The 24,459-nt window shown below is 38.5% G+C and overlaps 1 protein-coding gene across 1 annotated transcript in view; it reads right to left on the reverse strand.

Annotated features, from left to right (window-relative positions):
• Positions 1–24,459, reverse strand: part of MYH15 (myosin heavy chain 15) — a 127,692-nt gene that overhangs the window by 79,411 nt on the left and 23,822 nt on the right. Inside the window, 7 exon segments of the mRNA XM_033124141.1 lie at positions 555–728; positions 7,532–7,668; positions 7,671–7,701; positions 8,504–8,645; positions 13,147–13,274; positions 18,341–18,478; positions 19,915–20,018. Of these exon segments, the coding sequence (XP_032980032.1) occupies positions 555–728; positions 7,532–7,668; positions 7,671–7,701; positions 8,504–8,645; positions 13,147–13,274; positions 18,341–18,478; positions 19,915–20,018 (854 nt within the window).

The following is a 24,459-nucleotide window of genomic DNA, read 5'->3' on the forward strand; positions in this document are numbered from 1 at the left end:
CATTACTTCACAGTGACTACTTCTTTATGAGAGAATTAGAAAAAAAAACAAACTTCAATAAAAAGATCAATTGAAATCACTCATTCATACAATGTTAAGTTAAAAGAAAGGATAAATAAGGAAAAACCCATAACTTTCATGGTCTCCATGACGTTCTGAATTTCTTACTTTGAGTTGGGTGACTGTCTATTTTGAGATTTTTGACCTCTGCGCACATGAAATACTATCATAACGTAGGTATTTCAGGGCCAGTCCAGTGGCTCAGGTGGTTGGAGTGCCATGCTCCTAATGCCGAGGTCACTAGTTCAATTCCCACATGGGCCCAGTGACCTGCACCCTCTACAGCTAAAATTGTGAATAATGGCTTTCCCTGGAGCTGGGCTGCCAGGAGCAGCTGGAGGGGCCAGGAGTTGGGGGGATGGGGTGAGGGGAGGGGAAGCGGAAGAAAGGGGGGAAATATATATACGTATATGTGTATGTGTATATGTGTGTGTGTGTGTGTGTGTGTGTGTGTGTGTGTGTGTGTGTGTGAAGGTCTAGAGGTAACTTAGCACTCCTGCATAATGGCCAGGTTCAAAGTGAGCTTCCTATTCCTTCTTATCAGGCTTAGGCTTCTGGAAATAAACTGACCTTTCAAAATGGTTGTCAAAGAGTTTGGTCTCGAAAGTCACATCTGTAGCCTGAGGACACATACATTCCTCTTCAAGGATGGAAAAGATTCCCATTGGCTTTTGAAGATATACATGAACAGCAGATGAAAAAAACACCAGTACACAGTCCTTTCAGTAGAAGGTCGGTGTAAATTCTTTCCAGGAATCTAATCAGTTGCCAAAGGGAAGAGATAGTCACTACATATAAACAACAATCATTCATTCAACAAACATTGATTAGATACCTGTTAGGGGCCCGGCACCAGTAGGAGCTGGCCATGTGGCCTTAAGCCACATCCACAAAGTTTCTGTCCTCAGGATGTTCACATTCTACTGGAGCAGACAGACAAGAGACAAGTACACAAAAAGATTAATGACTTAGTTTTACACAAGTGATCTGAAGAAATCATGCAAAGTAAAGAGATAGAGAATGACCAGGGGGAGGAGAGGGCTGAATAAGAGCTATTTTGGTAGGCTAGTGGGGTAAAACCTTGTGACCTGAATGAGCAGAGCGAATCCTAAGATCTATATGAAAACTTTGGGCAGGGAGACGACGAGTGCACAGTCCTCAGGCAGTGGCACACTTGGCAAGGTGGGGGTCTTGCCAGAGTCAAGAGTGGACAGAGCAAAGCTAATCGAATGGAGCACGTGACTACAAGTCCGAGAGGATCGTATTGGATCCCAAAGTTCTTACAGGCCGTGGTAAGATATTTGGATTTTAAATGTAATTGGATACCTTTGGAGATTTTTAACATGAAATGACATGATTTGATTTATGTTTGAAAAGGATCGTTTGCTTAGAACAGAGGTTGGTGAAGGACATACAGCCTATGGGCCAAATTTGGTACGTGGCCTGTGTTGGAAAGCCAGCTAATAATGACTTTTGCATTTTTAAAGCGTTATAAAAACAAAAACAGGATATGTGATAGAAAACCTGATAATTCCTGTCAGCAAACTTTCTCTCTATAGGGCCATATAGTAAATATTTTAGACTTTGTGGCCATATAGTCTCTGTACACCTCTGCCATCGACTCAGCCCTTTCAGCCCTGAAAGGAGAAATTGACAATATGTAAATACAATGAGTGTGACAATGTCCCTTTAAAACTATTTACAAAAACAGGCTGCAGGCTGGATTTGGCCTACAAGGCTGTACTTTGCTGACTCCTGGTCTAGACTAGTGTTAGTGTTGGAGGTTGTGATAAGTCATTGAAATGTGATATTAGTTGAAATTAGAGCTGGGTCACAACTTGCCAATGGATAGAATGTAGAGCATGATGGGAAGAAGGATGACCAGGTTTTTGGTTTGATCAAATGGGTAATGGATGCTTCTGTTAACCAATATAGAGTACATAACCATTGGGAAAGCCAGGTTTGGGGACTGGGGTGTGGGGGAGGAATCAAGGATTTTTATGTTTGCATATGTTTTTGTATATTTGCTTATTCATTTGTCTACTCCATCAATATTTTTAAGTCCCTTCATGAACAAATCACGGTACGAAACACTCTGGGTTATTAAAGGAGGAATCAGACATGGGTTCTGGTTCCAGAGCATTTAGTCAAGAAGACAAGACATACATAATGTGTAGACTACAAAGTAGACAAAAGAGAAGTACAGATAAAATGTCATGATAATTCCAAGACAGAACATGACATCTTGACACAACAACATAAATTTCATGATTCTCTACCAACCCTTTGTACCTAAGAATCATAGGCTGTCAGGTTTGGGAGAGACACTAAAGATCTAGCCCAATCACCTAATAACAACTTGAATTCCCTTCTAAAAATAAGATTAGCTTATGCTTGAATATTTCCATAGAGAGAGAATACACCAACTTCAAGTCAAAACTCTGGATGGGTGACATACTAAGATAAAACCTGTTTGCAATTCAGAATCTTTTGTTCGAAATTAATCCACTGGAGCTGATACAAATGGGACTAATTCTTCTTCAGTAGATCATCAGATATTTGAAGAACATGTTTTGGATCTACCTGTCATTCTAATAATACATGGACTATGTTTCTCTATCTCTTGTTTATTCTCATAGATATAGAACCAACATTTTATAGAAAATGTACTGAACAACATTCCACCAATAACTCTTGTACTGAACAGTCCTGGGACATCGTCCTTCATTTCAAGCACCTACGTGGGGAGTGATGTAGCGAGTGAATATATGAACTGTCCTAAGTGGGGACAAAGTATTCTAAGTGAAACCAACACCTGTCTTTGGTGTTGCACTGACTTTGTGGGTTCTTGGAAAAGTGAGAAATGAGAAAGAGGAAGAGGAGGAAGAGGAGGAGGAAAACACAAGGGAGAATGATAAATGAAACAGTGGATTCACTGGTAACAAGCTCTGGGAGGCATGGACTCCATCTTGTACCATGTATTTTCCCCTCATGCCTGTAGTCAATCCCCAGTGAAAACTGGAATTAGTCCTTAAAATATTTAAGCATCTCCAGGGACGGTGACTCTTAACAAGAGGGTGGTGGCAAACTCGCAAGAAGTGGCAGCCCCTATTTCACGCAGAGTCACCTTCCATGCATGAGAACTGCCATTTCCCTGGGACTCCGCTGAAGCCAACTTCCATTTGGGGGTGATGGAAGTTTTACATGAAACAAGTAGGTGTCACAACTCATAAGAACTAAACCACTGAGGATGGAAAAACACTCTTCAGAGTCTTCTCCACTTCTCCAGGACTCAGGAGGTATAAAGCTTCTAATAAATATGAGGTCCTCCAGCAAAATAATTTCCAAACAGATCAAAAGAAATCAGTCTTTATGTTCCATCCCATAGCATCAGTTGTCCTGTATTGCACAGTAAAGGGTTTGAGCCAGGAGCCCTAACTCAGAAGATTAGTGCTTAAACCTCTCCAACTTCAAATATAATCAATTCTGCCTTCCTCTCTTTTATGTCTGTCACTGTTGCCATTTCAGGACCTGTCTATTACTCACCTGGACTACTACAACAGCTTCCTAAATGTCATAACTATAGCCTTTCCTTTCATTCCAAACACCATACACAAACCCACCCGATTAAACACAAGCAGCTCTACTGCCCTCCTTTTTAACTTCTAGCTACTCCAGTCTGTGTATTCGAAGTTCTAATTAGACCACCTAACATTTTGAAACATAGAGACATCATGTCTCTACGCCTTTGCTTTTGCCAGTCCCTTCACCTCCTAACTTCCTCTCTTTACCTGCTGAAATTATATCCATCCCTTAAGAACCAGCTGAAATTGTACCCCCTTCCCACCAGGCCTTCCTAGATTTCTGCACATAGAGGTGACCCCTGTTCTTCTGAGCTCTGTGGATCTTTGTCAGTGCCTTTACTGCATTTATACTGACATGACACATATTTTTACATTTATTAGACTTACAAACCTCCTACTTGACTGCATACTTCCTAAGGGCAAGTGCTATTTATAACAAACCCTTAAGTTTTCTCTAGCATTTAATTCAGTCTTCTACACAGTAGCGTGGTATTAGGCCTAAAATTAAGGCCCAACATTATGTGTGCCTTTACATTAGGGGAAAACCAGGAGGACCTCAGATGACCTAATCACAAGTTTCCCTCCCAATTTTGCTCCAGTGCGTAAGGTCCCCATCGAAACAACCCTCCTCATCATGGGACAAGGCAGAGTGCCTGCTTGTCTTTGAGAAATGGGTTTCAGTTCCCTGACAGCCCATGGAATTATTCAAATGAGCCAATCACATCCTCCAATAGGAACCAAGGGTCACGTCACCCTGTTCTTACTATAAAGCCTGGCTTCCACAACCCCTGCTTATTCATTCTGTTCCCAAGTGCAACCATCATGTAGCCCTGCTTGGCACGCAAAGTCCTCCTCCCCCAGGCTGTGAGTATATGTGACTAATAAGCTGCTGTCAATCTCATCTGTCCAGTGTCAGGTGTCCTATGTTTAGCCATCCCCATAACTCTAGGGCAGAAATCCCCTCACCAGTGGGGTGACAAGGAAGTGATCAAACAAGTTAGTTACTAAATAAATTTACTTGTTTAATTAAAAACAAACAAACAAAAAACAGTAATAGTTTTTGTATTAAGACATCATTCTGATTACACCCTATGTTCTTGAGTGCTAGGATGACGCCTCTGGTTTGCATTTCTCAGAACCCTTAGCATAGGAAGTTCCAAGGTGACTAAAAAATATTAAGTCCTCAGCCAATTAAGTTGTTAATCAGCAGATGAACACTCAGATATACAGGTTTGAGCTTTGGGGGCTGGGCTGCTTTGCTGTGGATAATAGACAGGCATAAACTGAGTTGCAAACAAAAAAGCATAAAGCTATATGTTTAAAGAAATTATTCTTGTGCATACAAAAGAAAATTAGAGTTAATGTGATTCCTCTTATAATAAAAACATGAGAATTTGCACACCCTAAAACCTCCCCTTGGGAGGCAACAACACTATCGCCAAGATACTACCGGGATTTAAAATATTTTAGAAATTTCTTTGGGATATCTGACACCATTAACTACTGGCACATGGACATTTCTTGTTGTCTGATAGTGTATCATTTTATAAAAACAATCAAAAGCTACAGGCCTAGTCAGGCAAATAAGGTGAATAATGTGATCAGGCTAAGTAATACAGTTTGGACTCAAGAACTGGTAAGATGATTAGTATTGAAGCTAATTTTCTCTCAAAGCCGGTAACATTCTAAAATGTTCTCCTAATCGCCATTCTGTGACAGACTTTTTCCAAAAGGGCTAATTATTGCAAGATGGAAGTACTCTCTCAAGGTGACTACAATGAAGGGGCAACATGTTTTTAAATGTATAATTTTGGATTTATTTGTTTAAAAAATAATAGAAATAATCTCTTTACCAATACCTATGTAAAACCAATATCTGTGTAAAACCAAATATGTAATTATATGTTAATACTTTAATATATGATAGATGCTCAAATTTTAAACTAGAATATTTCAAGTAATGAAATAAGTGTGAGCAAATCCTATAATAGATTTTTTTCACTGCATGTATATAGAAGGAGATCATTGTGTGTTTGAAAACCAAATTAACAATTAAAGCTGGTAGTAAAATACATTTTTGTTAGTTTGACATAAACATTTTAGTAAACATAAACATTTTAAACTTTTATGTATGAAAATCCGTTTTCTTTATATACATACACAGATGCATACTATAAGACATTTTGCACATATTGATGTATTTTAGTTCTGAATTTTGAAAACTCACCACCATTTATTCTGTTTCAAGGAGTAAGTCTGATCATTAATATTTACTACAAATTTTCTCCACACAGCCTGAGCCAACACAATGAATCTTTTTAAAATATAGAATCATTTAAGAAGGTTTTCTTATTCCTCATTTGCCTGAGCTGGATACCTTTGAAACTGTTTATAGGAAGCCAAAGACTTATCTTTTCCTTCTATCACCTGGTCAGTTTTCTTTTTCTCATGTATCGTATCAGTAGAAAATACAACAGGAAATTACATCCATGTTGCTAGTGTGTTATTTGAATAACTAAGACTGGCATACATGAGACAATAGACTTCAGATCAACTGAAAATGAGGACTATCAGGATCTGAATCATGTGTATGTCCCATCTTCCTACCTGAAAACAGCTCAATTCACATAATCAGAGTAAGGAGATATTATAGGTGACAATTGCCAGAAGCTAAATCTATCCCTTTGAGAAGCTCCAGTTCTTTTGTTTCATTTCTAATCAGAAAACTACAGCTTTAATAATGCCAGCAAACATTGACCTGACCATGATTGGGTTATTATTAATTATTATTATTATTATTGTTATTTTCAATCAGCTCACAGGTTGGTCATTACCTTTTTTTTTTAATCAACCTATCCTCCCTCCAGGAAGTTCACGGGTTAGAAAAGAAATAAAATCAATGTGATGTCCACCCCTGTTAGAAATAATGGCCATTTTCAAGGACGATTTAGTTTCATCTAAAGCCTAATAAATAAACTTGATGGGACACTGATTGATAAAGTCTGAGGCCCACAAAAAAACAGTGATAAGTCAGTCACCTTAGACCCTTCCTGACAGGGTTGCTGAGAATCAAATGTGACAGCGTAGCTAAAGAGAAAGTTGAGAAAGTTAAAATCACTAGGCCTTGGCCCGCCCAGATCTGTCTCCAGAATTCACTGCGATCCACAGTTATAGCAAAACATAAGGGGCAAGTAACTGCTAACATGCCACTTGCTCCCATGGACAAAGCCACAGAAAAAGGCCATCACGAACTCCTCGAGCAAACCCGCTTAATCTTTCCCAGAGCACATGGAAAAAAGTCAGAGTCCAGGAGCACCACTGAATTCAGAAACCATACACTGCCTCTAATTTACTAATAAGCCATGAAGTATTGTCATAAATTACTTAAACTAACTGGTACTTGTCCAATTAAATGAATAAACTACATCCTGCAAGGCAGTGGCCTTGAGGATTTATGGCAGTTGTTTGTTTGCATGCTAATTTGCCAAATTTCGTTTAGCTGCTCTGGGTCTCCTCCTTCACCTTATGTTAATCAGTCAGGCCCTGCAGTGCACATATTTTCAGGTCTGCTTTTCCAGTCAAGAGCATGACCATTTTTAATCTCGACAAGTTTGCTCACACATTAACAGTGGAGGCCATGAGTAAGCAGCAAATGCATAGTGACAGGACAGTCTGTGTTGCAGATGATGGAAGAGGGTAACTGATGTGAGAGTTTAGTTAGGATGTCATGGGTGCTGCACACAGAGACCATTAAGGGAAAATGTGCAGAGCTTTCCTGGCCCATTTCCCATCCCCTGACAGAGCCTGAGTCCTGACATGGATCAACATGGCAAGCAGGGACAATTCTCCTTAAATAAAAATGAACAAGGAGAAAAAACATGCATTACCTTCTCAACAAGATCTATGCAGGCTTGCAGATCCAGACCAAAGTCAAGGGACGCTCAGTCAATGCCTTCTTTCCTGTATTCCTCTTGCTCCAAAACAAACACGTGCTCATTGAAGAACTGTTGTAGTTTTTCATTGGAAAGTTAATGCAAAGTTGCTCAAGGCTGTTATGCTTCAAAGATGTGATTCGGTAGGAAAAGAGAGATAAAAATAAAATTGATAAAATAGTTATCTATTTGAGGTAATGAATATGTTGATTAACTTGACTGTGGTGATTATTTCACAATGCATACCGGTACCGAATCATCAAATTGTACACTTAAATATCTATAGTTTTAATTGTCAAATATACCTCATTAAAAAAATAAAAATTGACATCCACTTGGAGAACTGTACAGAAAACCATAACCACTATTACCGTGTTTCCTCGAAAATAAGACTTAGCCGGACAATCAGCTCTAATGCGTCTTTTGGAGCAAAAATTAATATAAGACCCGGTATTATATTATATTATATTTTATTGTATTATATCATATTGTATTGTATTAATTTTTGCTCCAAAAGACGCATTAGAGCTGATTGTCCGGCTAGGTCTTATTTTCAGGGAAACATGGTATATGGTGGCAAATGGACCCAGTAAATAACAAATGTTCAATTAAATTCTTACCTCGTTCAGATATACCCATAAACTAAAGATTATGACAATAATACTTAATGATATTGCAATTCAAAACCATAAAATACTCCTTTATTTCTATTTACCTTTACTTAAGTTGACTTAATTTCTTAATCCTATTAATTATAATTATTTTTTAATATTAACAATGGCTCTTTTCCAACCAAAGTAGCTTATAAGGTTTGCACAGAATGAATCTCATCATGCTTTGACTATGTTCAATTTGCTGATGTTCTAGTCACGTTTTCTAACCTCCTTGTAAATATGCATTGACTTCATTCTTACCAGATATACTTACATCGAGGATTTCAAAACCAGTGATGTCAAGAATGCCAATGAAGAATTGCCCTGACAGCTTGGCATCCAGGGCCCTGTTGATACGTGCCACCGGCCACTTAAACATCCTTTCATATATTGACTTGGACAGGGCACCGACAGCATAGGTCATCCCGGGATCATATTGGAAGCTCTCCATCTGAGAGCAGTGTTCATTTTAATCCTGGGCATTCTCTATCAGTAACTGCCTTCTAGTAAAATCAGGATACATTTATTGACTCTCTAGCATGCTGCTAAGATGATGCTTGAGAGGAAATACAATATAGTGGGAGAAAAGGAAGGAAGGAATGGGAAAAGGGAAGAAAGAAAGGGGGAAGAAGGTGAGTTACCCTGGTGCTTCTTTACCCAACACTCCTGTGAGAGAAATGATACTCCTGTTACTGAAGAACCAAATATCCTGGGCTGAGGTGGCCATGAGTTCTAAAGCCTTGCTGTTCAAAGTGTTGTCCCAAGACTTGCAGTATCAGCACCACCTGGGAGCTTGTCAAAGATGACAGCTCCAGTCCCAGACCTATGAATCAGAATTTGCACTCAAACGCAATTCACTGCTGATTCATACGTTTGAAAAGTACTGGTAGAGTAGGTGAAGAATCTGGAATCCCTAGCCCTTGTCCTACAGCTGCTGTTGTAGCTGCTAATGAATTGTGTAACCTTTGGCAAGTGACCTAACCTCTCTGGGCTGCAGTATCTTCATCTGAATAATGTTCTTGAAGGTTCTTTCTAGCCTCTGCTTCCACCTTCTTCATGATATTAGTTCCCAGGACTGCTCTCAACTCCCCGTAGGGAGAACGGCAATTTAGTGTATCATTCTGACTCATAGTCTCCTACTGTAAAACTCAGGCTGTGTTCCCCTCCCTTGTAGTGTGTGGCAAAGGCTCTAACATAACCTACTGGGGAGAGTTCCAACCTCTGTGCCTGGATGATGCTGTGCAAATGCAGGTCCTACTTCCATGATGCAAAGGCACTGGTGCAGTAGCAGGTTTCTGACAGATTCCAAGTAGGAGTGAATTTCAGCTGGACGTGTTCCAAGCCTGGAAGTAGAATGTGCTTCAACCACTTAACATTTAAAATAGGCCTATCACATCCATCCTTCAGCTGCACAGGAGAGAGCACGCAACAGGAGCCAGTTGGTGTCTGGTGGTGATTTAGTTCTGAGTCACCCACTCTCTGATCAGTTATCTTGAGTCATTTCCACAGTAATCCATACGCCGGATGGCATCACAGCTTTTTTTATTACCAGCGTCAAGAGCACACCCTCACAGATAAAGAATGAAGAATAATTTTTATCCTCTGGAGCACTGAGGAAATCACTCTGTCTACAGCAGTCACTTTGAAACTCTAAAAAGAACATGACTAACTTGCTCACCTCCTTTTAATTCCATAAATACTTGAGGAGTGGGGGTAGGAGAAAAGCTGGACAGGCGTAGGGAGTAGTGAAAAATACTGGAAGAAAGTCTGAAGGTGTTGGCAGAGGAAGAAACAGGTGGTATGATGTCTGCGGAATGAATTAATGAAACCAATAAACCGACGTGTGGAACATTAATCAATCATTTCATCGTGTTCTGTCCGATGACAGAGGAATTAGGCAGCTAAACCTACACTTCCACTTCTCAGGGATGAAATGGACGAAATGAGCTCTTCTTAAAATAATCTTGCAGAAGACTTTGATTACGGGGGGCAATAATGCATGATAGCAAGAACAAAAACAAAAAAAGATGGCGTCGGCCATAGTTTTAATCACCTTGACCCCTGCCTTTCTCATCTGTAAAATAAAAATATTAAAATGCGCATATCTCAAGGTTGTTGGGAGAAAGTCAATGTTACAGAGGATGTGAATATACGTAGCACAATACTTGGCACTTAGTGTCCAATAAGTGTTAGTTCCCCCTTTCCCCTCCCTTTTCCTCTTTTATCTCTTCCTCATCCTCACTCCAGTATTTACTTGTGTCACCTTGAGCAGCGAATCTTTCTAAGGTTCACTGTCTTTCACTATAAAATGGAAATATAAATAAGACCAACTTTGCGGGCTTGTTATTCGATCGAATGATCTATCCCTACAAAGCACTTAGCGCAGCACCCACAGTCAGCACCCAGTGGCTACTGATTTTTATTATTTTTATCATCATCAAGCTTTGTTCAGTTACAGTAACTTATTTCTAGTAGGCATAGTTAGAACTCTCGTAGAATAACAAAATATTAGTCCTGAGGAACCTTAGTTCTCGATAATCGTGTATAGTGAGTGGCTCTCAGCTCAGGCTGGTACCTCCCCCAAAGGAGTAATGCTTGAGGGAACAGGGAGGGCATTTTCTGATTGTCATGATTGAGTGTGCTACTGGCAATTAGCCCCTGGGAGCAGGAGTGTAAAACCTCCTACAATTTGCTGAACACTCTCATTGTCCTATTTAGATGCCAATCACTCCTCCATTGAAACACACAAAGGAATTCAATCTCTTCTGTGGGGTGCTCAGAGAGATGATGATATTTGATCAGTATCCCAGAGTCAGTTAGCATAAGAGCTAGAACTAAATTTTGTAGTGCGCTAGAACTAAACTCTGTAGAATGTTAGCACTGCAAGAATTTTTGCCATCTTTTGCAATTGTCATCAACTGAGCGTATACATACATCTCTATTCTTAGCAGTGGCCAATTGTCTCTATAAAGTCAGTAAAATTCCTAGGAAAAGCCTTACAGTGTGCTTTCTTACTCTGTCTCCAGGAGAGGAAGGAAGAGACAGAAGGAGGGTAGAGGATGAGGGTTTTTTTTTTCTTTTTCTTTTAATGTTGAATAATAAATTAGCTTGCTTCACTGGTTCTATTATAGTAAAGGCTGGTATGGTAACTCAGTCCCTGAGAGCACAATATTAAAGAGGCACAGGGCTGATTTCAGTCCTCCTATGGGCTTATTAGTTTTATACAGAGCGAGGACTTGTTCTGTAATCATAGCATGGCATGCAGGCAGGTTGTGGTGAATGTCTTAAAAAGCAAGAAACTGCCAAGTGCCTCTAAACTCACTGCTAAAAAATAGTTCAACTACTTGTCCTGATGATCATGGTTCAAGTTCAGCTCAATATTTAGTTTAATATTTATGGAGCACCTACTGCTTGCAGGGACTGTGCTAAATGCTGAGGATATTAAGATGAATTAGACACAGTCCATGGCCTCAGGGAGCTCAGGTTACCAGGGCAGACAAAAATATAAGCCAATTGTTTCGGTATAGTTAGTATTATGGTAGAGGAAGAATTATTGATTTATAGGCTAAGTGAAACTAGGAAATTAATTTTGACTAGTTGTTGAAATATTTTACATAACAGAGTCATACCAGATACCTTAATATATCAAAAGAAATATAGTTTACTGCAGTCAAAATAATGGTATTCTATCACAAATGTGTACATTTATCTCTCATTTTCAGATTGCATGGAGTAAAACAATCCAAGTGTCACCTGAATACTACCTATGTGTCCTTTGGAATGTTACTTATGTTCCCTAATCCTTAGCTTACTCTGCTGGAAAAACATTAAGTATTCCTGTCCTCCTTCCTTATCTCTGAGTATTGTAAGAATGGGAGGAAATAACAACTATGAATGCTTAATACATATTATATGTGATTATATCATTTTCTCTTTCCAGGAAGACTACATTTCTCAGCCCTCCTTTAGCTAAGTGGATAATATGACTAATTCTCACCAGTAGAATATTAGTGAAAGTGATATCACTTCTAGCCCCAAGCAGTTAAGGTGGGTTGTGCCTTCTCCACAAATTATCCTTTTCCTTTATGCAGCAACTTTGGAGGCCATGTGTTCCAGATGGCCTAACTACAAAATGGAAGAAGGCTATCCAATGTTTATTGGACGTGGTGAGAGTAAGAAATAAATGTTTATTGTATTGTCACTGAAATTTTAGCATGTGTTACTACAACATGCTTGTCTAACTAATACACATTAAATTATTATTTTGAAATGCACTAGTATAGTTAGATGATCTTATTAGCCAGAAGCCCTGGGAGTATCTACTGTATTCTGGTAAAGCCTCACAGCACTTGTTATTCTATCGTGAAAAACATTCTCCTGGATGCTGAACAAACCCTACATGACCTTTCATCTTTTATTTGTGTTCATAATTCCCCTGCCTTCACACACTAACTTCAGCATTATTCTGAAATCCTTTCTTAACTGTGTCACCATGTGTCTGTTACTCTAAAAAGTCAATATTTCAAATAGATCAGGGATGCCAATTTGCAAATTTGATTCATGTCAGAAATCAACAGCTTTGAAAGCTTCTTAGCTGGACAACAAAGATGTTGATCACAAAACGTAAAGGGCTTGCCTGCATCTGCAAAGAGATTTTTTTTTTTTTTTTTTTTGCAGATGGAAAATTAACAAAATGGTATATTTCTGACTAAAAAGACTCTTAACACAAGAGCATTCACTGTGGTGTGCATTGTAAGTGAAAAGATTTGGAATATTCATCACAGTAGTCCTCCTCCCCCTTTTTTTCCGCTTTTTTTATAGAAGCTCTCTTTGCAGACACCATAAATTGAAAAATATACAAGTACAATGTGTATACAATTATTACAACTTCATAGAATCATAATGCTCTGAAAATATCACCTTACCTGTTCTACAGTTTGAGCTCTAGTAACATATTCATTACCAACTTTGATTCTAGGATGGATCAAGCCCTTCACCCACTCAGAGGATTTAATGCCCAGGAGGAAAGCAGCTTTGTCAGCACTGCGTCAGAAGAAGGAAGGGAAAGGAGGAGGGAAGGAGGGAGAGACAGGGGAAGAGAGGAAGAAAAAACACTGTTAAAATTTATTCCTTTATAACCAAACAGACTACCCAAAGGATGGAAAGATGGTATGTTTGAACCAAAGTAGCAAGGTAGATTGTAGTTTTGAAATAGATACCTCAATCCTAAATGTTTAAAGACTATTTCTTGGAAATGCAAAATCAAAACCACATGAAATGCCACTGCACACCTACTAGAATGGCTATAATCAAAAAGACAGAATAAGTGTTGGTGAAGAGGTGGAAAAATTGGAACACTCATACATTGCTGCTTAGAACGTACATAGCACAACTGCTGTGAAAAATAATTTGGTAGCTACTCAAAAGTTAAGCAGAGTTACTCTAGTACCCAGAAATTCTACTCCAGGTATAAAATCAATAGAAATGAAAACATATGTTCATACAAAAAAAACCAAACAGTACACAAATGTTCCTAGCGGCATTGCTCATAATAGTCAAAAAATGGAAAAACCCAAATGTTCATCAACTGATGAAAAAACAAAACATGGTATATAAATACAATGGAATATTTTTCAGCCATAAAAAGAAACAAAGTACTGATACATCTTACAACATGGATGAAACTTGAAAATGTTATGGTACATGAAAAAGCCAGATACAAAAGGCCACTTATTATATGATTCCATTTATATGAACTGTCCAGAATAGGCAAATCCAGAGACAAAAAGTAGATGTGGATTGCCAGGGGCTAGGGAGAGACGGGAACAGGGAGTAACTACTGAAGGGTACAGGGTTACTTTTCGGAGTAATGAAATGTTCTGGAATTAGATAGTGGTGACAGTCATACAACCTATGAATACACTAAATCTCACTGAACTGTATACTTTTAAAGGGTGAATTTTGTGGTGTGTGAATTACAGCTTAATTTTAAAAAGAATCTATTTCTTGATATTGGTTCTTTCTAAAAAATATTTATTTGAAAGACATGGAATATCTCATTTTTATTATTTGCCTATTTTTCCCTTCTCTGTATATATTGTAGCTTCTTTCAATGAAACATGGATTTGTAATTTGTTAATTCAAGACAACCAGCAATCAACAGAAGCCCAGACACTTGCCCACTATCTATCAAAAACCTTTCCTTCTCCTGTGAAGTCTGTTTGTGCAATAGTGCCCTCTGCTGCCCCTGAAGAATACTTGCAACCCACACAATTGCACTCATAAAACAGTTCTTCCATTTTTTAAGGAAAGAAGTGGAAAAGAATAGTGTTATCAGAAGAAAAGTAAATAGGCACATACCACTTTAGGTGTTAAAAAATAATACAAAAGAATGCCACAGGAAAGAAGTTATAAGCACATTTCAAATTGTAGATTTCTTCAGTTATCAAACAAAAGGAACATTTCACTCATTTGAAACCTCCCTGCTACATCTTCCGTTTTAAATGAATCCTGAGATATATTTGTATATATGGTGTAGTCACTCTGTAAAATACTGTCTTACAATAGAAGGAAACGCGGTCTTTCCTTACTTCACTAAGAAGTACGAAATTTCATGAGCAATAACCACAAACGGGGTAAAGTTAAAAACAAAAACAGACAAACAAACAAAAAACAATTAGAGAACTATATGCTATTTGTATTAACAATATCCCTTTGCTTTTTGTGGGTCTTTAAATTTTTCACAAAGGCTTAAAAAGCTTGACATGTTTGATTTGCTTGTTAACTAAACTCAATATACATTATGCACACATTTCTGCAAGCTATATACCTACTCTATGTCAGTGATAATAGTCTAGGTACTCAGTTGCTATGAAACCTTTCAAAATGCAAAGACTGTTTGGGAAAATAAATGGAAAAATCAAAAGTAGAGCAGACATGCTTACTTATGCCGAGATATGCCTGCTAGAAGAGTGCCATGTTTGAAGATTAAAAAAAAAAAAAAAGCCTGATTGTTTCAAGGTGAAACTCCAGTGGGTCAGAACCATAAGTTGTTTGGATTGGAAGAAACTTTAGAGACCATCTAACCCAACATGAAAATAGTTAAAAGAAAGGGGAAAATGCAACATGCCTGATGAATCTGAGGGGAGATGGCTAATAACTGACAATGTGAAAAATGAACAATTCCAAATTATCTGTCCAGGAAATAAAGACAGGAGTTTGGTCTAAGCTTTGGGAGCATTCAGACGGACATTAAAGGTAATAATAGTCTCAAGTTCATATATCCATTTTCCAGTGTTAAGAACAGTCCTTTGAGGGCCGACCCGGGGGCTCAGGTGGTTGGAACGCCATGCTCCTAGCGCCAAGGTTGCTGGTTTGATTCCCACATGGGCCAGTGAGCTGCACCCTCTACAGCTAAGATTGTGAACAATGGCTCTCCCTGGAGCTGCGCTGCCCTGAGCAACCGGAGGTCGTGAGCCGCTGTGAGCAGCAGACCTACTGCCAGTGACTGACTGCCTCAGCCCGGGGGGACCTCAAGGACACAGTTTCCTGGGCCAGGGAGCTGTGTCCTACACAACTAGACTGAGAAACAACAGCTTGAACTGGAGTGGGGGTGGGGTGTGGTGGGAGCGGTGGAAGAAGGGGAAAAAAAATAAATAAAAAAGAACAGTCCTTTGAGTTTATTTTATCCACCAACAAAGGAAGCCCCAATTTTCTGTACAGTATCCCACCTTAAACTCTAACAAATACCATCCAACAATTCAGGATTATTTCTCACCCACTCCAGAGACAGTCAAGTATTAACAGAGGAATAGCATGCCTTGGATTTATCCCAGAGGGGTACATTATACATTACACATGTTCTTTTTTGACAGAAAAGAGTGGTTGTCATTTTCCAAAAAATAAAGTACTTCACTCAAATTTTACAGTTTTACAACCAAGATGAAAATAGTTTAAATCTGTGAATCAATGTCCATATGACATTCAGAAAATGCTATTGCAAACATAGCAATGTCTATAAACACATTTTCATCATGTCACCTGACAGGGTCCTAAAAGAGGCTTAATAAAATTCCCACCAATAAACATTCCCTCAGGACCTTATAAATAAACTCACAGATTTGAATTAGGTTGTATAATCTTACCTGGGAGGGGTTACATATAAATAGCAGGGGTTCTCAAACACTGGTGTGAGTCAGAATAATGGAGAGTTAATACAGAAACAAAGGACTGACTCGCTGAAGGAGGTTAGGGTTTGGGCTTATTTGTATTACATTCTCCAAATTCATATACATGAAGCCTGGAGAACAAAGTCCTTATCCCAGTGGTCCTCAACCTTCACTACACATTGGGGTCATCTGGCAAGTTGTAAAAAAAACACTGATGTCTGCACCCACCCCCAGGGGATCAGTTTTCTTTGGTCTGGGTGAGGCCTGAACTTCAAAAATTTAAAAACTCCCCAGCTAATTCAGATATAAATCCAAGTTTGAAAAGTACTGTCTAGAGAACGGTAGCTGGGTTAGATAGGTACATTTTGAAGTCAAGAAGATAGAGAGAACAAAGTCTGATTTCACCTAAAAATAGGTAAGAAGGTCGAGAAAAATAAAAGGCAGTTCTTTCCAACTTCACAATTTTATTTCAGTTGAGTATAATATGTAAATTACCAGATATGAAGAAAGGAACAAAACCTAGTTTTGTCAATCCACAACCTGGCTAATCTGAAAGAGGGGTTATGATAATGACATTGAATAGTCTAATGAGAGGTTGGAATATGATTTCCATGCTGTTCACATTTCATTACTTTATAGAACTGCGCACTTGATATGTACCAGGCCTGGTTCTAGACACTATAGTAAGAAGAGAGATAAGGAAAAAATCTTCAGCATCAAGGAGCTTATAATCTAGGAGAGTAAATAGAACACAAGCAAAAATAGCAAGCAAGTCAGGAAGACAACTACAGAAGAAATAAAGAAATCAAGTATTATAAAAGTTTGAAATAGGGAGAGATCCCTCACAGTAGTGAAAAGTGGAAGTAACTCAAGTGTCCATCGATGGATGAAATAAAATGTGGTATATACATATAATGGAATATTACTCACACTTAAAAGGAAATAAAATTCTGACACACACAACATGGATGAATCTTAAAGACATTTCTCTAAGTGGAAAAAGTCAGATACAAAAGAACAAATATTGTATGATTCCACTTACACGAGGTACCTAGAATAGACACAGAAAGTAGGATAATGGTTGCGAGAGGCTGGGGAAGGGGGAAATGGGGATTTATTGTTTAATAGGTATAGAGTTTCAGATTAGAAAGATGAAACATTTCTGGAGATGCATAGTGGTGACGGTTGCACAACAATATGAAGGTGCTTACTACCACTAAACTGTAAAATGGCATTAAATTTAAAATGGTTATAATGGCAAATTTTGTGTTATGTATATTTTACCACAATTTAAAATATAAAATATTTGTTGAAGGATTTGAATGTTTTCTCTTTTTGTTTCAGTGGCCAGGAATTTTAATATTAAATAACTATAACAGCTATGCTTTCTTCTTTTCATAACTGTGATTTTCTATTTTAATGATTCTAGACAGATCATTCATTGTAAAATGCCTCAAATCTTTTTAGTAATAAGGCAAGACTATAGATTTGTAAAATGTGAATAAAAAACAAAGGGAAATGAAGTCATTGTGGTCTCAGTCCAGTGAAAACTTCACCTTTGGGATTCTAAAGATCTTTGTTCACACCTCCATTATGTCACTTAATACATTTCATCTGCTTCTTTCTTGGTTTTTCTCAATAGACTACGTATGTGCTGAAGGCTGGCTATGTTCTAGTCAATCCTACATCATCCCAGTTGAGCAAATTCACTGGTATCCTCAATAATTAATTAAGAAATGCTTTTTATTCTGACATACAAGGATTCTACATCAGAATGGTGGTTCAAAGAATAATTTGAGGAATAGCAATTGAGGGAGATTGCTGATTAATTTCAACACTTTCCAAAAACCAAGAGGAGAGGTCATCTGCAAAGAAAAGGGGAGTCGGTCTGGGATCAGGGATTTGAAGAGAATATATGCCTTGTCATCAAAGTAATTCTTACTTTCTGTGCCATCTGCTTCCACTTGCTCTTCTCTGGGTGTCTGTTTAAATTTCATGTTTCCAAAGTGCATGATCACTGCATTGAGTTTATAGGATCCATGCTTCTCTTCAGGAAAAAAGCCCAAGATGTCCGTGGCTTGCTATAAAACGAGAAACAGATGGTAGTGTCTTCATTTGCCTAATGGCTGCAGTAAGCACCTCACCCCCACTATGTGTCACACCTCCCTACACTCTGTGGGCTCCAGAAGGGAATGAGACAGATCACCACAGCCAGGAGGTGTGACAGCTCTGTTTAAAGCAATGCAAATCGGCTCTGTTGGCACTTGGTCACCCATGTCTACTTATCCCTTTAAAAAAGAATTAGGAAGACATCAGACTTAGCTTATTTGATTCCAAGTCATTTTAGATGTTTCCATGATGTCCTATGTCCCTCCTCTCCCTTCCAGCAATCAATCATCAACGGTCTGTATGAGGTAAATTATTTTGCTTTTCATGGTTATGGCAAAAAATAGCTCCATATCTGATGGGTTGCTTATTTCTGGGATTCCATATGTTCTCCCAACTTTATTCCAGAGCAGATACATTTCAAAGGCGAGCAAAAGGAAGTGTTTAAGAAAAATCATGTCATCAAAGAACTGCATCCTAAGAAGCCACTGCACACAATAAGATGTTAATAGAGTAGAAGGTGGAAATTGGTACAATCTTTCTTGTGGTGAATTTAGAATATGTACGAACTATAAAAAATTTATATTCCTTCACTAGTCATTTCACTTTTAGGAAGCTAACATAAGGTGAATCTGATATACAGAAGAAGCATTTATCTACAAAGGCATTCACCACACTAGAAAAACAAAACAATAAACAAACAAAAAACCTTGAGTCTAACAATAGGAGAATAGATAAATAAACTACAGAACAAACGCCTGATAAAATATTATGTATCAATGTAAATGTTTATGAAGAGTTTGTAATAATACTGAAAATGTTTATAACATTACATGAAAAGCAAACTGAATATATCAAATAGTATATGCAGTATGTTTTTACTAAATAGTATATGCAGTATGTTTTTACTAAAAACAAAAACAAAAACTATATAAGAGCAACCTGAGAGAAAAAAATAGACTATAAAGATATATATATATATATATATATATATACATACATATGTCAAAAAATGTATACACATTTCAAGAAAGGAAAAACCTGTATTAAAATTGTAATACTCAATATATGCCAATAGCAAAAGATGAATACAAGTCATGTGTACACATTTTTTTGTCATCCCCGGTATATACCAAAGTAAACAGTGGTTGCCATTGAATTGAAACATCTTCCTATTTTTTCATATGTCCCAAAATTACTATACTGACAACATGCACTTTTAAAATCAATAAGTAAACTTTGTACAGAAGCAGTCCTGGAGGGACTCCTTCCACTCTTTTCCCTTCCCCGCAACCCTCCAGGAAGGAAGGTCATTTCTCCAGGACCCTTTGGTAGAATGAAAATCTAAGATGCTTTCTTTCCTTTCTCATTCTCATTACCAGACTTTGCTTTGATAACTAACAAGCCTCACATCTGTGGCCAGCAATTCTTCAGCACCATCCGAGCACTCCACAACACCTACTCCATGAGAGCAAAAGTGAAAGTCAGAAGGATTTTCAGATACCAGGAGCATATCTGCAGTGGGAAACCCACCAGTTAAACAGCTTAAAGAAACCCATAAAGCCTTGGAAAATAATTGACCAATATTCACAGTTTACTCTTACAGCTGATAGCATATTTGTAAACAAGCCAAAATAAAATCCATATTCAATACCCAAACCTCTGCAATCAATTACTTCCCTCTATTAACTCGTCAGTCATGCATTCATGCCTCCCAAGAGAAGACCAGGCAGGCCAAATCTGAAAGCAAATTCAATTGTAGCCGCTTGAATTGGTGTGGAAGAAAACAGATAATGTGTGTTGGCAAAAAGTTGAAAACAGGAATTTGGACTAGATGCGTGGTTGAGGATGGAAGAACAAAAAATGTTTTGCGAAATTATAAGTATAATAGGCCTGAGCTTCAAAGGCTAGGAAGCAGGGAGACCTCGGGGTCAGTGCTCAGGGAACATTAGCAGTAGTATCCTGTCACAGCTCATCCTCCCCATGAGAAGGCTGAGTCCATATTCCAAGGGACCCATAATCAGCTAGTGTGTTCATCGCTGCACCTCTGATGTGTCTAAGACTCCTGACATGATTCACTTAGTCAGGAAACATGATGGGGGCCAGAGCCAAGGCAGGCTGTCGGGAGCGTATCAGCAACTGACTTGACCACATCACGTTAACCTCTTAATTCCTAACACTCTCTGACAGGGAAGTTTTTTTGAGCTGATCTGATATTTCTGTTCATCAGTCAATGAAAATGAAGTTCTGTTATCCTGAACCTTACATCTCAGAAACAAAGAAATTGGGCTACTATGCAAATGTTCATAGAGGCTCTATTTGGAAACAACCCAAATGTCCATCAATAGCTAAACTATTGTGTATCCATATAATGGATTATTACTCAAAATAGTTATGCTGAGTGAAATTTAAGCCAGACCAAAAAAAGAGTAGGAAACCATCTTATAAAATTCTAGAAAAGAATTCTTTATTTTATTTTTGTGTAAGCTAAAGGAGATTTACTCACTGAAATCTCAAAAGATCTTGGGCATGCACATGAACCTTGTTAGAAGTTCTTCTTCATGTCTCTCTTCGTCCAGAGAAATTTCCCCATTTAAAACTCATAGTTTTTACTGTATGTACAGCCTAAACCATAGCCATCTATGACTATGTCATTTTACTTTGTGCAAAACCATAAAAAAATAGTGATACAACAGAACAACAAAAAAACACTAACAAGTAAATTTCATTGTAAAACATTCATATAATTTGGTCCTTCCCCAAACCAAGTGGAGATATAAAAGAATCAATTAGCTATAAATCGAGAATACTGGAGAGAAGTTTGGACTCATAGCCAAGTTTGGGAGCCAACAGATAGATCATCTAGATTGATGGCATTAAAGATCATTTCTATCACCACGAATAGATTCAAGCATTGAGCCACAGGACACTCTAAAGTCATGGCCTAGATGAAAGAGAGGAACCCACTCACAAAGAAATGCCCAGAGATTTAGGAAAGAAACAAGGGAGGAAGGTCTACTGGAAGCTAAGGAGAGAGATTTTTAAGGAGGGACTACTCAGTGATGTCAAATACTGTAACACTCTAAAAGTCAAGAATATCTCTATATAGTCTTCTGCAAGCTTCACTCATAGTGGCTTTACTGATGGCTCCCAAATATGTATTTATTTTCTGAGCTCCAGACCTAGAACTCCAACTTGCCATTGGACATGTCAGTGTAGAGCCATAAGTAGCTCAAGTGTTTCCTTATGTCAGTGAATGTCCCCACCCTACCCAGGCCAGACACCTTGGTGCCATGATGTCCTGTCCCTTCACTTCCATCATAGCTCAAATACAAACATTTCCATGTCTTCCAAATCAATGCACTGATTTCATCTTTGCTATGGGAGGAGGTAAGGATACAAAAATAATATAATCCTTTTCTTCAAGGTGGCTAGAGGAATCACACGCCTAAACAGTGCAGGAAATGCTGCTGTGTGTTTTTAGGGTGGGGGCATCTATCAGTTGGCTGATTCATTTAAAAAAAAAAAAAATCTACTTTCCAAGATTACTTTGCCACGAATTACCTTTTAGATCATTCTAAATTGTGACCTTTAAATACTCTTCATTTTGTGTCATTTTTGATCATTTTCATTCTGGTCCTAATAATCAAAGTGCTATATTTGACATTTTCTCTATGTTAAATATAGGAAAATAGAAGACTAGAAAGACTCACTACTTGCCAGAACCAGTTAATGATGAATTGAATTTAAAATGGTCTTTAGTATTTGTTAGACTACGCCACCCTCCTACTATAATAGGATTCCATTTCCTCCTTTGTCCTAGACAGGAGGGTGTTGCTTCCATCCAAACAGGCTCATTTGGATAACCACTGAGGGAGACAGAGCAGGTGAGGGGAGCACACTGTGGCTGTGGTCTACAGGGCCAGGAAGAGGAAGGAGTCACAATTCAGGAGGGGGCTGGTAGTGTTTGTTACCCAGCAAGGGCTCGCTATCTGATGTCCATAGAAGCCAATAATGTGGCTTCAGCTTTCGAAGAAAGAGAGCGTGGTTTGCAAATTGACTGGCAAGTATACGGGAGGTAAGATTCAAATCTGTCGTACTGATCCTAGGTTTGGTGCAGGGCTGTAAGGCGTAGAGGTTTAAGGGTTCACAAGTGTTACTTATGAGCGGTGCAAACTTTGGTTCCGGGTCTTGTTAAACTGGATAGGACCAGTTTGTACTGAACAACCTTTTTGGTTGTTCATTTCTCAGTCTTGGGGAATATGGGATGACCACTCTAGTTACTTCCTGCTGATAAAGAGACAAAGTAAGGAAAAATGCAAGGCAGCATTAGAAAGTAGAACACTAGAACTATACAAGCGAATATCACAAAGAGGAGCAATAGCAACTACAGTAAGAATTTAGGTTTATACAGGCCAGGCAGTGTTACAAAAGAAAACCATTTTGCTAAATATTGAGCAATTTTGAAGAATACATCCTAAAGGAATACAGTCAGGTATAATATTCCTCATGATATTACATGGTTATAAATCTGATTATAATGCAATTGACAAAGAAATTTGTTTTTCTGTAATATGTATTACAATAATATTTAACATTTTAAGATAACTAAAATTATCTCTAGTTGACAACCTCCCATGTAATTTTAATTTCCTAATTAAACTTTCTCTTATTATAAGGAGAGAAAGAACAAATCTTTGGGGCATTCCAGAGCCCACTGAAATAACCCAAAACCATGTCCGGGTTAACAAAAAGTGTCCTTTTAAAACCTAAACCCTGGGATGTTTGTCAAACATACTTGACCAAAAAGATCATATATCACTATGATTCATTTACCCACAGTGACAATAAAAGATAGGCTACCTAATGTTAGCAAAACTGCAGTACTTAGGTTAAGATGACCTGGTGAATTATGTCACACGTTTAAGTCAATTAATGTGTCGGGGGGTACGGTACTTTTAATTTAAAACAAAGCACACATAAAACAAGACCTACACACATATATAATACAGTAGATTGAGTATTCTTTCAGACAAAGAAATCCAACACCCTAGGACTCTAACCCAAGGTTCGAAACTCAAACCTGACCTGTAAGGACCTCAGCGGTTGTTACCTTTCCTCCAATTATCTCCCTAAGGTGGGACTCAAACCCACAATCCTAGCCCTGGGCCTCTAACCCAAGTCTCTGGGGGTAGGACTCGCATCCACAGTCCTCAAGAGATTTTTCCAACAATTTAGATACAAGTGCATTTTAACAAGGTCACTCATCCAAAAAGACAAGACACGTGACCCAGGAGCTGTTTGTTTTCTCAGAAGTGAAAACACAGAGGAGGCTGGAGCACCAAGGTGGTGTCTGGGGAGGCAGAAACTCAGCAGCAGCATCTACACCAACCGGTTTAGGTAGCCACTCAGCGTCACCTGCAAGGGCCCACATTCCGTCAGGGGCTACAGTGACTAACGCAGGAAATCCCTTTTAGTTACCAAAATTGTTACCTAGCAAGGGCTTGCGACCCCACATGCACAGAAGCCTATGCTGTGTACCGGTTTTTGAGAAAAGAAAGATGCTTTATTTGCAAGCCCACTAGCAAGAAGCCAGGAGGCAAGGCTCAAATCTGTCCTACTGACCTAGGGTCGGTGGTGGGGTTTTCAGGGGGTAGCAGTTCAAGGGTTCACAAGTGTTACTCATGACTTGTGTATATTTTGGTTCCAGGTCTTGTTAAAGACCCTGGTGTTGGACCAGTTGGAGCTGGCCTACAGTTATAGTAGCAAGGCAGAAAGATGGGCCCAAGTGCTGTTTATTATACACTTCTCCCTGAGCACCTGCCTGCCTCAGCTGTATCCTTTCTAGAAGTCATTAGGCACACCTAATGGACTTTTCTTCCATTTCCTTACCACCAGAACTATGGCTGCTGTCCCAGTCTAACCATTCGCTGGAGCAGCTGCGCTCAGTAGGCAG

This window comes from Rhinolophus ferrumequinum, chromosome 2 (assembly GCF_004115265.2).
Source record: "Rhinolophus ferrumequinum isolate MPI-CBG mRhiFer1 chromosome 2, mRhiFer1_v1.p, whole genome shotgun sequence".
Taxonomy (NCBI): domain Eukaryota; kingdom Metazoa; phylum Chordata; class Mammalia; order Chiroptera; family Rhinolophidae; genus Rhinolophus; species Rhinolophus ferrumequinum.